The following is a 12694-nucleotide window of genomic DNA, read 5'->3' as shown; positions in this document are numbered from 1 at the left end:
CGTGCAGCATAAGACAGATTTTGAGACCCTTTATCCTTTTGGTGAGGAACTTTGTGGCCTCTCCAGCTGCTGCAAGTGTCGGGTCAGATACATTCCGAATGGGGCATTGTACTTGATCATTGGTCTGATGAGTGATGAGTATAGGAAGACTATGACTTCCCTTGATCTAGATGTGAATCCCTTCATGATAAGGTGGGCAATGTAGAAGGTCTTCCTAACTACTTTAGCAATATGAGTGTCGAATGAAAGGCTACTGTCAACCTGGGTTCCCAGGTCCCTAATAACTTCTTCTGTGTTCAGGGGATTGCCACCTATATGGTAGCTAGGGGTAACCTTATTTTTCCCGAAGGGTATGACTATGCATTTCTTGGCATTTAACTTGAGGCCATGGCTCTGGCACCAGTTATCCATTTCTGTGAGACCCTTCTGAAGGATATCTGTGTCGGATGTGTTCTCAACTATGATGCCCAGTTTGCAGTCATCTGCGAACTTTGTCAGCCATATCCCTCCTGTGTTTGCTTGTACTTCAGAAAAGTAGATGCCAAACAAGAGTGGGCCCAGGACTGAGCCCTGTGGGACACCACTTGTGACAGGCTTAGAGTCTGACATGGCGCCAGCAACTCTGACCCTGTGGGTTCTGTCACTCAGCCAGTTTGCAACCCATCTTGTAATGTATGGGTATACATTTAAGTTGATGAGTTTTTCAATGATACCCGAGTGGGGTATTGTATCGAAAGCCTTTGCCAGGTCTAGGTAGGCTGTATGGACTGCCTTTCCCTCGTCAATGGCCTTGGTGACTGTTTCAAAAAAGTCAATCAAGTTTAAAAGGCATGATCTGCCTTTGACAAAGCCAAACTGGGTTGGATCCAAAGTCTGCAAATTCCCTATGTCTTTATTTATGAGATCCATTATGATCCTTTCCATGGCTTTGCAGATCAGGCTTGTCAAGCTAATGGGACGGTAATTTCCAGGGTCGGTGGAGGCACCGCCTTTGTGGAGTGAGACCACAGTCGCCAGCGCCACTCCCTGGGTACGTATCCGGAGGTGAGACTAAGATTAAACAGCTGTCCTAACTGTGGGTTTAATTCCTCGTTGAGTTCATGGAGCACACAGCCGGGGACACCATCAGGTCCCATGGATGCTGTGTTCTTTGCCTTGGAGAGAGCAGTTCTCACCTGAGCGTTGGAGATGTTTGCCGGGCTACAATCATTTGGTATAGATATCTCTTCTTTAGGCGGAGAGGGTGGGAGAAGTTTGCACTGAACCTGTCAGCCAGTATGTTGGCAATGTCTGTAGGATCAGTAATCTTCACATCATTTTGAACTAATTCTGAGCATATCTGGGAGTTTCCTCCTAGGTTTCTGACATAGCTAAAGAATGCTTTATGGTTGTCTTTAGAGTCCTTAGCTATTTTTTTCTCAAAATTAGCTTTGGATGATTTTATGAGAGCTCTTAGCTTTTTACTTATAGTGATCAGCGGTGTCTTACCTTTTAAGGATTTTGCTCTATCTTGTAGTAGCTTTCTCCTTTTATTGTAGAGTTTGTTTTATATATGCATATAATATGTGTATGTGTAGTCAGTTCTACCAACTCTTCATTTTCTTTATATAATATATATGTAGTGTATGTGTGTGAAAAGAAGTATATCTTTCTACCTATCTAGCTATATATTAGAGCTAGATATCTATTTGTGCATATCTGAGTATATATATATATATATATATATATATATATATATATATTTATATATTGGTATAATATATGTGTAATAATTGATATGCAATAATAGCCATGAATTTGCAGTGCTACTTTTGATCCATCTTAAAATAGCTGTTTGCAGTTAATGTGAAAAACATAGCATTTTATTTACTTTTATTTACTTACTTTTGGGGTCACAAGATCAGCCCAATAGCTCTCCTTCCTGCACCCAGCTGACCCAAATGTTTCTCCATCAGGGTATAGGTGAGAGTTATTGGGCAGTCTGCAAATCCTGTGGAGGGTTGTATCCCTATCCCCACCTCCCTTAGCAATCTATGATCTATAGCTGGTGCAGGAGATGTATGCATGGTTAATGCATGGGTAACCTCCTCACCAAGTGACACATCTCTTGTAGTGTGATCACTCTAGAATCTTCATGTTGTGGACATGCGTTCATGCAGGTGTCACCAGTGTAGTAAGTCAAGCTTCCTCCCTTCTCAAGGATGAGCAAGGTGGAATTGGTCACTCACTCCCATCCTCCCCTGCCTGGTCCCTCCCCTCCTGTGTTGCCTTAAGCTATGTTTCAGTGATTACACAGATGTTATTATTCTCTAGGGTGAAAAAAGCTTCCAGAGAGTAGGGCCTGTGCTGCAGACAGGGTTTTATCCCTCTGTGCTATGGAAATGGCTGCAAAAAAACATAACTTTGATTATATGTACCTTAGTTAACAATGTGAAGTCTTCCTTCTTTAATATCTTATCAACATTTACCAAAGCCTGAGTCTCAAAAAGGAAGAGTGTTTTAATTTAATGTTTGCCGTCAGCAATTGTAGACATAATTAAGCCCAGGGAAATAAATTCTTTCACCGTCTTCACTTCTTGCTAATCTATTTGCAAAGAATTTGTAACCAGATGATATAATCCTCGGGGTTATTCATATGCATTTACTGAAGTTTGTATTGAATTTTTGCACCAAAAAGCAGAATGCATAACTGGGTAGCAATTCATAGAATCAAATAGTGCTACAGGGCAGCATCTCAACAGATGCAGAATATGGGATATTTAAATGGTGTACAATGACATGCAAATAAACATGCATGAGTGCTTAATAGCATGCAAATGAGGACAGGAAAACATGTCTTGAATTTTTAGTTATTGGGTGCAAAATGACTTGTTAGGGTTCATCTCAGTATAAAGTGAAAAGAGTTAGACTGCATATTTGCAGGGGTGGGGGAACTTAAACTTGCCTCTGTTACAGCCTAAGAAGATCCCATAGACCTTCCTATAGTTGTAGCATGATGCAGAAAATCATGTTTTTATTTATAGTGTAACTTCCCCAAATATAAGTCACATGTCCATTTTAGCTGGTGGAGTAAACAATTGCTGCTGTGGTCAATACCCATCACTGAGTCTACTGCTGTATTCAGCTTCACCTAGTTAGTAAAACAGACAAGTCTATGTACTAAGCATAATTTTTGGATACTTATGTCAATATGTTGAAACAATGATTGATTAATACTATTACCTACATCAGATCAACAATAGCCTGTGGAATATTAAAAAAACATACATAATTGATGGCATGCTCACCCCTTACTGTGCACTTCTTTATTGATACTTACATTGCTTGAAATTCCTTGCAGCTGTATTCACTAGGTAGCAAATTAAGCAGCCGTGCATCTGCAGCAAACATAAATGGCCGCAGTTTATCCTGAAACCAGTTGTCCAAGCTTGGAGAACATCTTTCTGGGTAAGTGGTATTCAGTCTATACAAAATAACTCTTAACATCATGTTACACAGATTGGGACTAAGTTCCAGATGCATCTGAAAAAAAAAAAGAAAAAAAAACCTGCAAACAATATCAGCACTCTTAACAATGTATCAACAGTTGCCCTTGTGTAAATATGCTCTATTCATTTTTCTGTACTCAGTTAATTGCTATCACGAATCTTGTAACTTTTGTGGAATGCTTTACTGTTGGAAGCATTTGGAAATGCTGGAGACATACAAATGTCTCATGCAATCCCTAGTTAACAGAGTAAGAATCCTCTAACAACTCCATGCTCCTACAGCAATTCATCAATGACCTAAAAAGTTTTATAGATAATTGAGAAACAAAGCAAAAGGAATAGATTAAACACCAAAAAAGACGAACTAGACATATTTTGGAGAAATATCTTTGAAAACCCTGTGCAACATAATAAAGATGCTGAATGGATATAAGTAAAAGAAACAGTAAGAAGTTCAAATGTACAGGATATGAAGTGAGATGAAGTAATAGCCAGAGAAATTGAAACAAAATTAAGAAAAGATCCTAATTGCGAAACCCCAGGTCCAGACACAGGACCTAACTTCTGGTTAAAAGTGTTAACATATTTACATGAAGATTTAGCCCTGAGTAAGAACTATTTATAAGGGCATGCCAAACAGACACCAACCTGGTTAACAACAGGAAAAATTATACCGTCTTTAAGAATGAACCTGCAATGGGCCTCCTCAAAACTGATTACATGTACAGATCTGAAGTCGTAGGACTGCATACAAATCTGAAGGCCTCCTCCATATTCAAACATAATGAAAGGTTTACAACATGAAGAGAACACGTCTAAAATGACTTTCCTGCGTAGTCTAGCAGAGGCATATTGGTGTCAAGCATGAATGGAAATAAAACTAGAAGTAGACAAATATCAGACAGCAACTGAATGTGCCAAAAACAAAAGAAAGAATATAAAGAAAAGGGTTAGAGGAGAAGGCAAGAAATGTGAGGCACAAATATAGTTACAAGTACAGAAAAATCCTGGAATGACCTCATATCAATCAGGATCTGATGCAGGAATGGTTAAGGAGAGCTGAATTTAAATTGAAAGATGAAAAGTTAATATTAGTGGCCCAGGATAGTGTACTGTGCACACAGTTTACAAAATCCATTGAGCATGTGGAAGAAACAGACAAATGCAGGTTCTGTAAAACAGAACTGGAAACAGTTACAGATCTTGTTGCTCAGTGTGGTACACTAAAGGTAGAGGGCTTGTACACCGAAAAGCATAATAATTGGCAAGTCTATTGCATTGCGGATTATGCAAACATTACAATATTGAAATAGCTGTAAAGTATTAGAAACATGAGCCACAAAGCATTATAGAGAATGATGAAGTTTATTATCATGTGGGATCACCTATTGCCAACAGTTCAAAAAACAGATACGAGAAAACCAGATACAGTAGTCCATGAAAAGAAGACAAAAGTAGCATCGATCACTGAAATTGTTACACACAGTGATTACAGTCTTACATACAGATAGACACAAAGTCATAAAATATGAGGATTTGCAGGCAGAAATGAGGGCAATGTGGAAGAAAGATACCCAGACAGATTCAATAGTAGTAGAGGCAGTGGGTCTCATAAAAAAGTATTTACAGTCATATTTAGAATTACATGTAACTCTCTATGAATTGCAGAAGAAGTCAGCTCTGGGCACATTGCAGGTACTGTGGAGAGCACTTCTGGTTAACATCAAAGATTGAAACAATACTAATTTCACAGACTTTAATCATACTTTGACTTAGGAATAGGGTCCATTCCCATCATGGTAGTAGAAACCCCAAAGCCTTGGAGAAATAAAACCATGAGAAGCCTTTAGTTTGGTGTATTTAATAAAAGGCTATAAGCCTGGAGCACAAACATCTGCATGATCTTTTTTTTTGGGGGGGGGGGCATAGCCCATATCACTGAGCAGTTTTTTTGTATTTCTTTATGATCATGATTTTGCTGATAGTTTTGGTCCCTGTACCCTTCAGCTGACAATCAGCTGATTTTTTTTTTAATTCTCCCTTCATCAAGCTCAATCTTCCTTATGGTACTACCTGATAAAATGGAAGTGGCCAGGGAAGAGTGCTTTATCATTGGTATTATCACCTGTCTGATACCATCCTTTGCAGACTTTGGGGGGGGGGTGTTTTGAGTAGAAAAGAGTTGGCAACATTCATACTGCTTGAGCAGGTATCAGCATTTTTCCTAAGCTCTACACCAAATATGCTGACATACTGTCATAGAGGAGTGGGCTATTAGGCATGATGCTTGAGAACATGGCTGCCCTAGAATCTAGGGCAGCCATGACTTCTTGATGCACACATTCACCCAACCCATGATCTTTCTTAGACCCAGTTTCTACTAGGAACAAGTGATTGAGATCTACCTTAGCCAGTGTCCTCTTCTATATCATGATAGGTACACTCATCCTCCCTGACCTCTCTGTCAGGCACTGTAATTTAATTGAAATTGGAGGTCATCTGGGCCAGAGTCCGGAATTTATCCCTTTATGCTATTGGACTGTTACCAGTGATCATTTCTGGTTGACCGCAGTTTCTGTGTAATTTATTTTTCCAGCAATATCATAATAAATATCACAACAGAGCTGGCATTATCTAATAGTACCATATCCTTACACACATGTATGCATAAACAGTATCATGAATTCTTTATTTGGGATCAAAGCTCTCATCTTGTTTTTGTAAACTGAATGCTTTGAGTTCAGTAATAAGTGCTGTGATTTGCAGCTAGAAACTTATAGCTGCATTTACTTGTCTCCTTTCCTTCACTTAAAAGCATCAGTTGAGTCAGAGTTCATCACCTCAGCACTTAAGTAGCTCATCCCATACTGTGTCTGTAAAGTAGAACTTTTTCAAATCAAGATAACTGTTTGTTCTTTAAGTACGCAAATGATTACCTCTGTTCCCCCTGCCTTTTTTCTGAAATTTTACCCTAATTAGTATAAACAAGAATAAAACCTTGGTTTAGCTAGATTTTTCACTGTATGATACCTTAAACATCTGGGAATGGAGACCTATGGGAAACACACAAATGACCCCTGAAGTGTTTCAACTATATGGCTTCTGAATGTCCATGATTTTTGCCTTTTAAAGCCTTTATGGAAACATTTGTGTCAACAAAACTGAACATTAGTTGATTACATACATGCTTCAGCCTTCTCATGACCTCATCAGCACAGCATAAGCAAATCATTTAGCTATAATATAAAAACACAGGGTCTTTAAAGCCAGCAATGTTCATAACTATTAAGGTGTCTGAAAAACATCCCAACTAACAAACAAAACCAAAAAGTAAAAAAAAGTCCCACAGCAAAACCAATTCGTAAAAACTACAAGAAAAAACTAGCCAAGCTAGAGTTTTCACTGTGTGATACCTTAAACCTCCTAGAATAGAGGCACATGGGCTATATGCAAATGACCCCTTAAGGACATCAAGTGTTAAAGCTATATGGCTACTGAATGTTGATGACATTTTACTTTTTAAGTCTTTATGGACAGATTCAGACCAACAAAGCCAAATGCCACTAGCTGTGGACATGCATGGTTTGGCCTTTTTATGACTTCGTTAGCAGAGCATAAGCTTGGCTAGCTTTTTCTTGTAGTTTTTACTAATTGATTTGTCTGTAAGACCTCTTTACTTTTTGGTTTTGAAATATCTGCCTTTCACAATCTCTTCTCATGATGTTAAGGTCTAGGATTGTATTCTACCCATCTGTCCTTGTCTTCAATATGAACACCCCCATTCCTTTAACTTTCCTCTGCAGTCTAATCTTGTAATCTTTTCTGTTTTTTATATCCCTTCCCCTGTTAAATCTCCAGAATTCTACACAGTACTATACATGAGATCTGACCACTAATAAATAATATGAAAGAATGATTTTTCTGTCCTTGAAGATTATACTACTTTGAAGGCATCCATGGATCCTTCTTTTTGGCCTTAGCAGTGGCCTTGTCTCACTCTTTCTCTACCTGATGAGATGTCCACTTTAGAGGTTACAGCTTTCTGTTAGGTTCCCCTTTAGTGGTTTCAGACACCCATTAGGGTCTTCTCATGCTTAGTGTGTTGGATATTCAGTCCCTTTGTCTATATTTTATCCACATATGTTAGAGCCCCAAGTAGAATAACTTGAATTTGTCTGTGTCAGACTCTAGCTACCACATCTTCACCTGTCTTAGCAGGGTCCCTGTTTCACCTCTCAAGCTTTATTTTCATCATCTTCTTCTGTCACTCATTTGGCTCCTTTCATGGACTTGACTGTAAATGATAAAAACTGTTAAACAATTTCCCTTATTCTTTCACAGAAAAACTCAATAAAGATTAGCACAAGTATTGGCTCATGAAATTCACTTGCAGTCCTCCCTTCTCTCTATTGGCAGGTTCCCTTCATCATCCCCATGTCTATTTTGCTGACCACAGCTGCCCACATCTCTGCAAATCTAATGATTCCCATGGTGGTCCCCCCACCCAGTAATTTTACTTAGAAGTCTTTTGTAGGGAATGGAATCAAATTCCTTTCTAAACTCCATCTATGGATGATGGCTTGGGTTTGATGTAGAAATTAAGCTTGGCAGTTTAGTACTAAGGATTAAGGCTATGCGCTGCTAAGAAAGCTAAATCCTTGAGTCTTGGGTTTGAGTCCATAATTTTTACCTATCTGTTCTGAAAGTCTGAGCAAGTGATTTAGCCACACATTGCTCCAGGAACACCCATGAAAGTATACGACCCTCTTCAACTGTGATCTAAGCCAAAGGCAGAGAGTTGGCATGTGTATTAGGAAAAACTTATATGAAACAAAATATTGTACAAGTTGCAGAAGCTAAAGGCCACAGTTCATAGTGGGACATTAATAGTCAGTCCTGCATTAGCAGAAGTAACATAAACTAGAAAAATAGATTATAATATATCAGTGAATAAACAATGCTGCTGTTGACCAGGATTAAATGTATATTGTAAAGGGAATTTATGATAATCACACCACCTGGTCCTAAGTTTAATATGGTCTATAATGTTTCTAATTGAATTGGGGAATGGACACCATAGATGTGTGATCAGGGCAAAGATAACTGTTTTACTTGCTGTCTTATACATGCTGTGCATATTAGCATGCCTGTACAGTAGTTAAGGCTAATTAACCACCTATGCATTAAGGAAAAACTTTTGCACTGTAGAAAGATATACTAATGGACCGAGACAAAGACACAAACACCTCAATGCATAAGTGAAAATTATGTAATGAGCGGTGGTGAGCAGAGCAGGGTCAATTCAGAGACATAGAGAAAGTGAAATACCATAGTTGGCACTGTATGTTAATGAATGTATAATGAGATGCAAATGAGCAATTATGTGAAAATTAGAGCAGTGCTAAACGCAAATGTAATTAAAGAACATGGCAGAACAATTCAGAAATGTATAAAAAAACTTGGTGAGGTACGTACGCCAATGTAGCTGTATGCCATTTTCTGGTAAACAGTGACATAGACAACATAATGATGTTAGTGGTAGCAGCAAGATTAGCTAAAATGTATATGTTAGAGGCTCTCCTTGTGGCCAGTAGCCATGATGGTGCATGTCATCACCATCCATGCTGAAGAAGGATCCAAACACCCCTAACATACTGTTACCTCCATGACATAGGCATAGTGGACAACTACTGGATACACAGAAATACTAGACAGGATGCTGCACATATGTGCTCCCATGACATGCAGGCATATGGGATGCATGAAATGCTGACTTCTGTGTTCACCAAGTATAAGTAGCAGTGGCAGTGCTTGCAACAGGGACCTTCCAGTCACTGACAAAGGACACAGTGGATGTAACCCAGGCTTCTGACTAGCAGAGAGTACACCAGTTTCCCAATGGTATGCAACAGCGCATAGAGAAGCATGCATGGTTTCCATGTACCACAGAAGAAAGAAACAACAATATGTGAGCATTTTATGAATTTGCCAAATTCCCTGAGGTACTTGGTGCCACCAGCTGCACCCGGATTGGCTTCAGGGCACCAGATAGGATAGAGGTGCAACAGTATATTAAATATAAGAGATTCTACCCCATTTACTGTAAGCTGGTCTGCAACGCACAGGGCATAATATAAAATATGTCAATGACACACCCAGGCAGCACCCACAGTACCCATCATGGGCACATGTATGTCTTATACCAGCAATTTGTGCAGTGACTATCCTCAAGGGTATCTAATTGGTGTGTGGATATGCCCAGAAGCCATGGTTCATGATACTAATATGCAATCCATCACAGAGAATGCCAGTAATTCTCAATTTTGCAAACCTGAAGCATTACTGAATTTATGTTCAGAATGATGAAGGCTTGCTTCTGTTGCTTAGATTTCACGGGAGGTGCAATGCAGTATGCTCTGGAAACCTGCAGCAAGATATTTGGATCTGTACAATACTGCACAACATGTATGCAAACAGATACAGCAGGCTATTGTCATTGAAGGACAATATGCGATGGAGGCAGCAGTGGAGAAAGAACTAGGTTAGGAGTTACTGGAGGGCATGACCATGTGAAGCTGAGGTGGGAGCCGTGTGCTGTAGCACTCCCTAACAGGCAGCATCTGGTTCACAACTCTGGGCCAAATTAGGTATAACAAACATTTACAGTTATGTATGTAATACTATAACTAGGCTAATATATGCTTAATATGGCCTAGTTATGCTGTGTATTGGACATATGCTATCCTGGTAACAGAACTCTCAAGGCAGGACACAGCTGTCATCATATGCATAGGTGGAGAAGGTCATGATGACAGGTGTCAACAATGGGCAGTGGATGGGGAGAGCTAATGATGTGGATATAAGTATGTGTGTATCTGCTGGCCTGGAGATTGTGGTGAGCTCTGAAAATTTGTACAATATTTTGTTTCGTATAAATGTCCTCACTAGCTCCAACACCATCCACTATTGGTTGGGACAAAGGGCAAGGGTGTGCCCTGTGCTACTAGTTCCTGTCCTTTGTTAGTCACCTGGGGTTCAGAGGTGGTTGCACAGGCAATGAAGCTGTGTTTGTGGAATGGGAAAGTAAAGTGCCCATCATAGTACATGTGGCTGACAGTAGCACTATGACCACTGACTGTGCCATGCTTTATCTCCCATCCTTGTCAGACTCAAGTGATTCTCTGATTTCAGGCATACCCACATCCACGTTGGGGGATACATATCAAATCATGTGTGAAAGCAGACCTATGTACCAACGCTACTTAATGACAGGCCCAGTTCTCCGAGTTGCAAAAGGTGACAAATATACACACACATGCACACACACACACATACACACACACACACACACACACACACACACACACACACACACACACACACACAGGTGTTATACATACACATTACACACACACACACACACACACACACACACACACACACACACACACACACATTTATACTTATCAATAGGTGTAGGTATCAGTGACATGTACCTGTGTATCAGTACCAGTTCTGCCTTCTCCAGAATGTCCAGTTCAACAGCAACATACCCCAATGATCACTCATCCACAGGTGGACATGTAGTTAGGCCCTTCTTGCAATGGGTGCATTAACCCTGTGCCATGTGTTGGCCATCTTTAACCACAGGGGATGATTATTCTGTTATCTACTGCAAGACATTATCAATGACACTCCCATTGGCCTAGCACAGATCCCTTATGGAGATCTGGTGCAAAGACCACTGCAACAGCTACATCACCAGTCACTGTTGTTAATGTCACTGTTGTTGTTAGTTTGATACATGAAACCTGAATAGACATCTATACCATCTGAAATAAGATTTCCAGAGTGACTTAAACAAACTTACACTAAGAGTCAGAGAGTGCGTACAAGCCATCCATCTAAGAGACTGAGTATTGTACTGATTCTAGAACCATGTCCAGGATATTCCCTGCAATTGATATGTCAATGAGGTCCAGAACAACGCTATTGTTTGAGTCTGAGCACAGAGGCCAATTGCAACTGTATCACAGGTGTGTGTGTGTGTGTGTGTGTGTGTGTGTGTGGTGTGTGTGTGTGTGTGTGTGTGTGTGTGTGTGTGTGTGTATGTGTGTGTAGTGTGTGTGTGTGATGTGTGTGTGGTGTGTGTGTGTGTGTGTGTGTGTGTGTGTGTGTGTGTGTGTGTAATATATATATAAAATCACTATATAAAAAAATCACCCAATAAAATCACGCTACCAAAACACCTCTGCACAAAAAAGTTCAATCATAAGTAAAATCTTTCACAAACAAAGTTGAAAAGTCTTTTATTCAAATCAATCAGATCTAGTTGTTTTACATGCTTCCATCAGATAACATGGTAAGATGGTTATCTGATGAAGGGCACATCATGCCGAAAGCCCCCTATCTGAGGGTTTTATCTCTGATTTTACATGTTAAAAAGATCTGAAGTTTCTAATGGAATTGCTCCTCTGTACTAAGTTTGCCTGAATATATATATATATATATATATATATTATATATATATATATATATATATATATATGATATATATATATATATATATATATATATATATATATATCTATATTAGGTTGGTACCTAGCTATCGGCCTAGGCCCTATGCAAGCCTAGCTATAACATTCCTGGATATTTCTTCCCATTCAGAAGTTGGCTTTTTAGAAAGTTTTAAGGAGAGGTTCTTTACTGGGGGTAGGGGATGTGGATGTCAAGGGTGGGTGATTTTAAGGTAAGAAGACCTGAATGAGGGGGTATCCACTGGTGTGGAGCATCTATCTCCCATGTTGGTTATGACCATGTCTAGGATATTGGAGCCCCTGGTGGGACAATGGATTAGTTGATCCAGGGCATTGGAATTTATGAATTCCAAGAACCGTTGGGAAAAGGAGTTGGTACCCGAGTAGTTTTCCCAGTTAATGGCAGGGTAGTTGAAATCACCCAGTAATAGGGTGTTTGGTTGTATCTTAATATTTTCCAGTATGTTTAGAAAGGTGTAGTGAGAATCTTGGGGTATGGTGGGGGATCTGTAGCAAGCTACAATTTGGATTACAGTCTTACCTAGTATTAGTTGCACCTGGAGACTTTCAGACTCATTGTGTTGGGCTACTAGCCTGGTGGCGTGAATATCCTTGGTGAATATAGACACTCCTCCACCTTTAGTGTTTTGGTCTTGGTTTTGTGGC

The 12694-nt window shown here is 39.6% G+C and overlaps 1 protein-coding gene across 1 annotated transcript in view; it reads right to left on the bottom strand.

Moving 5' to 3' along the window:
- The window catches only part of LOC122816739, a 1006513-nt gene that overhangs the window by 761449 nt on the left and 232370 nt on the right, over positions 1-12694 (bottom strand). The window contains exon 12 of the mRNA XM_044089733.1: positions 3320-3522. Coding sequence (XP_043945668.1) covers positions 3320-3522 — 203 coding nt within the window. The remainder of the gene's footprint in view (positions 1-3319; positions 3523-12694) is intronic.

Source organism: Protopterus annectens, chromosome 12.part0 (genome assembly GCF_019279795.1).
Source record: "Protopterus annectens isolate FY-2018-M chromosome 12.part0, PAN1.0, whole genome shotgun sequence".
NCBI lineage: Eukaryota > Metazoa > Chordata > Ceratodontiformes > Protopteridae > Protopterus > Protopterus annectens.
This window is presented reverse-complemented; position numbering and strand designations above follow the sequence as displayed.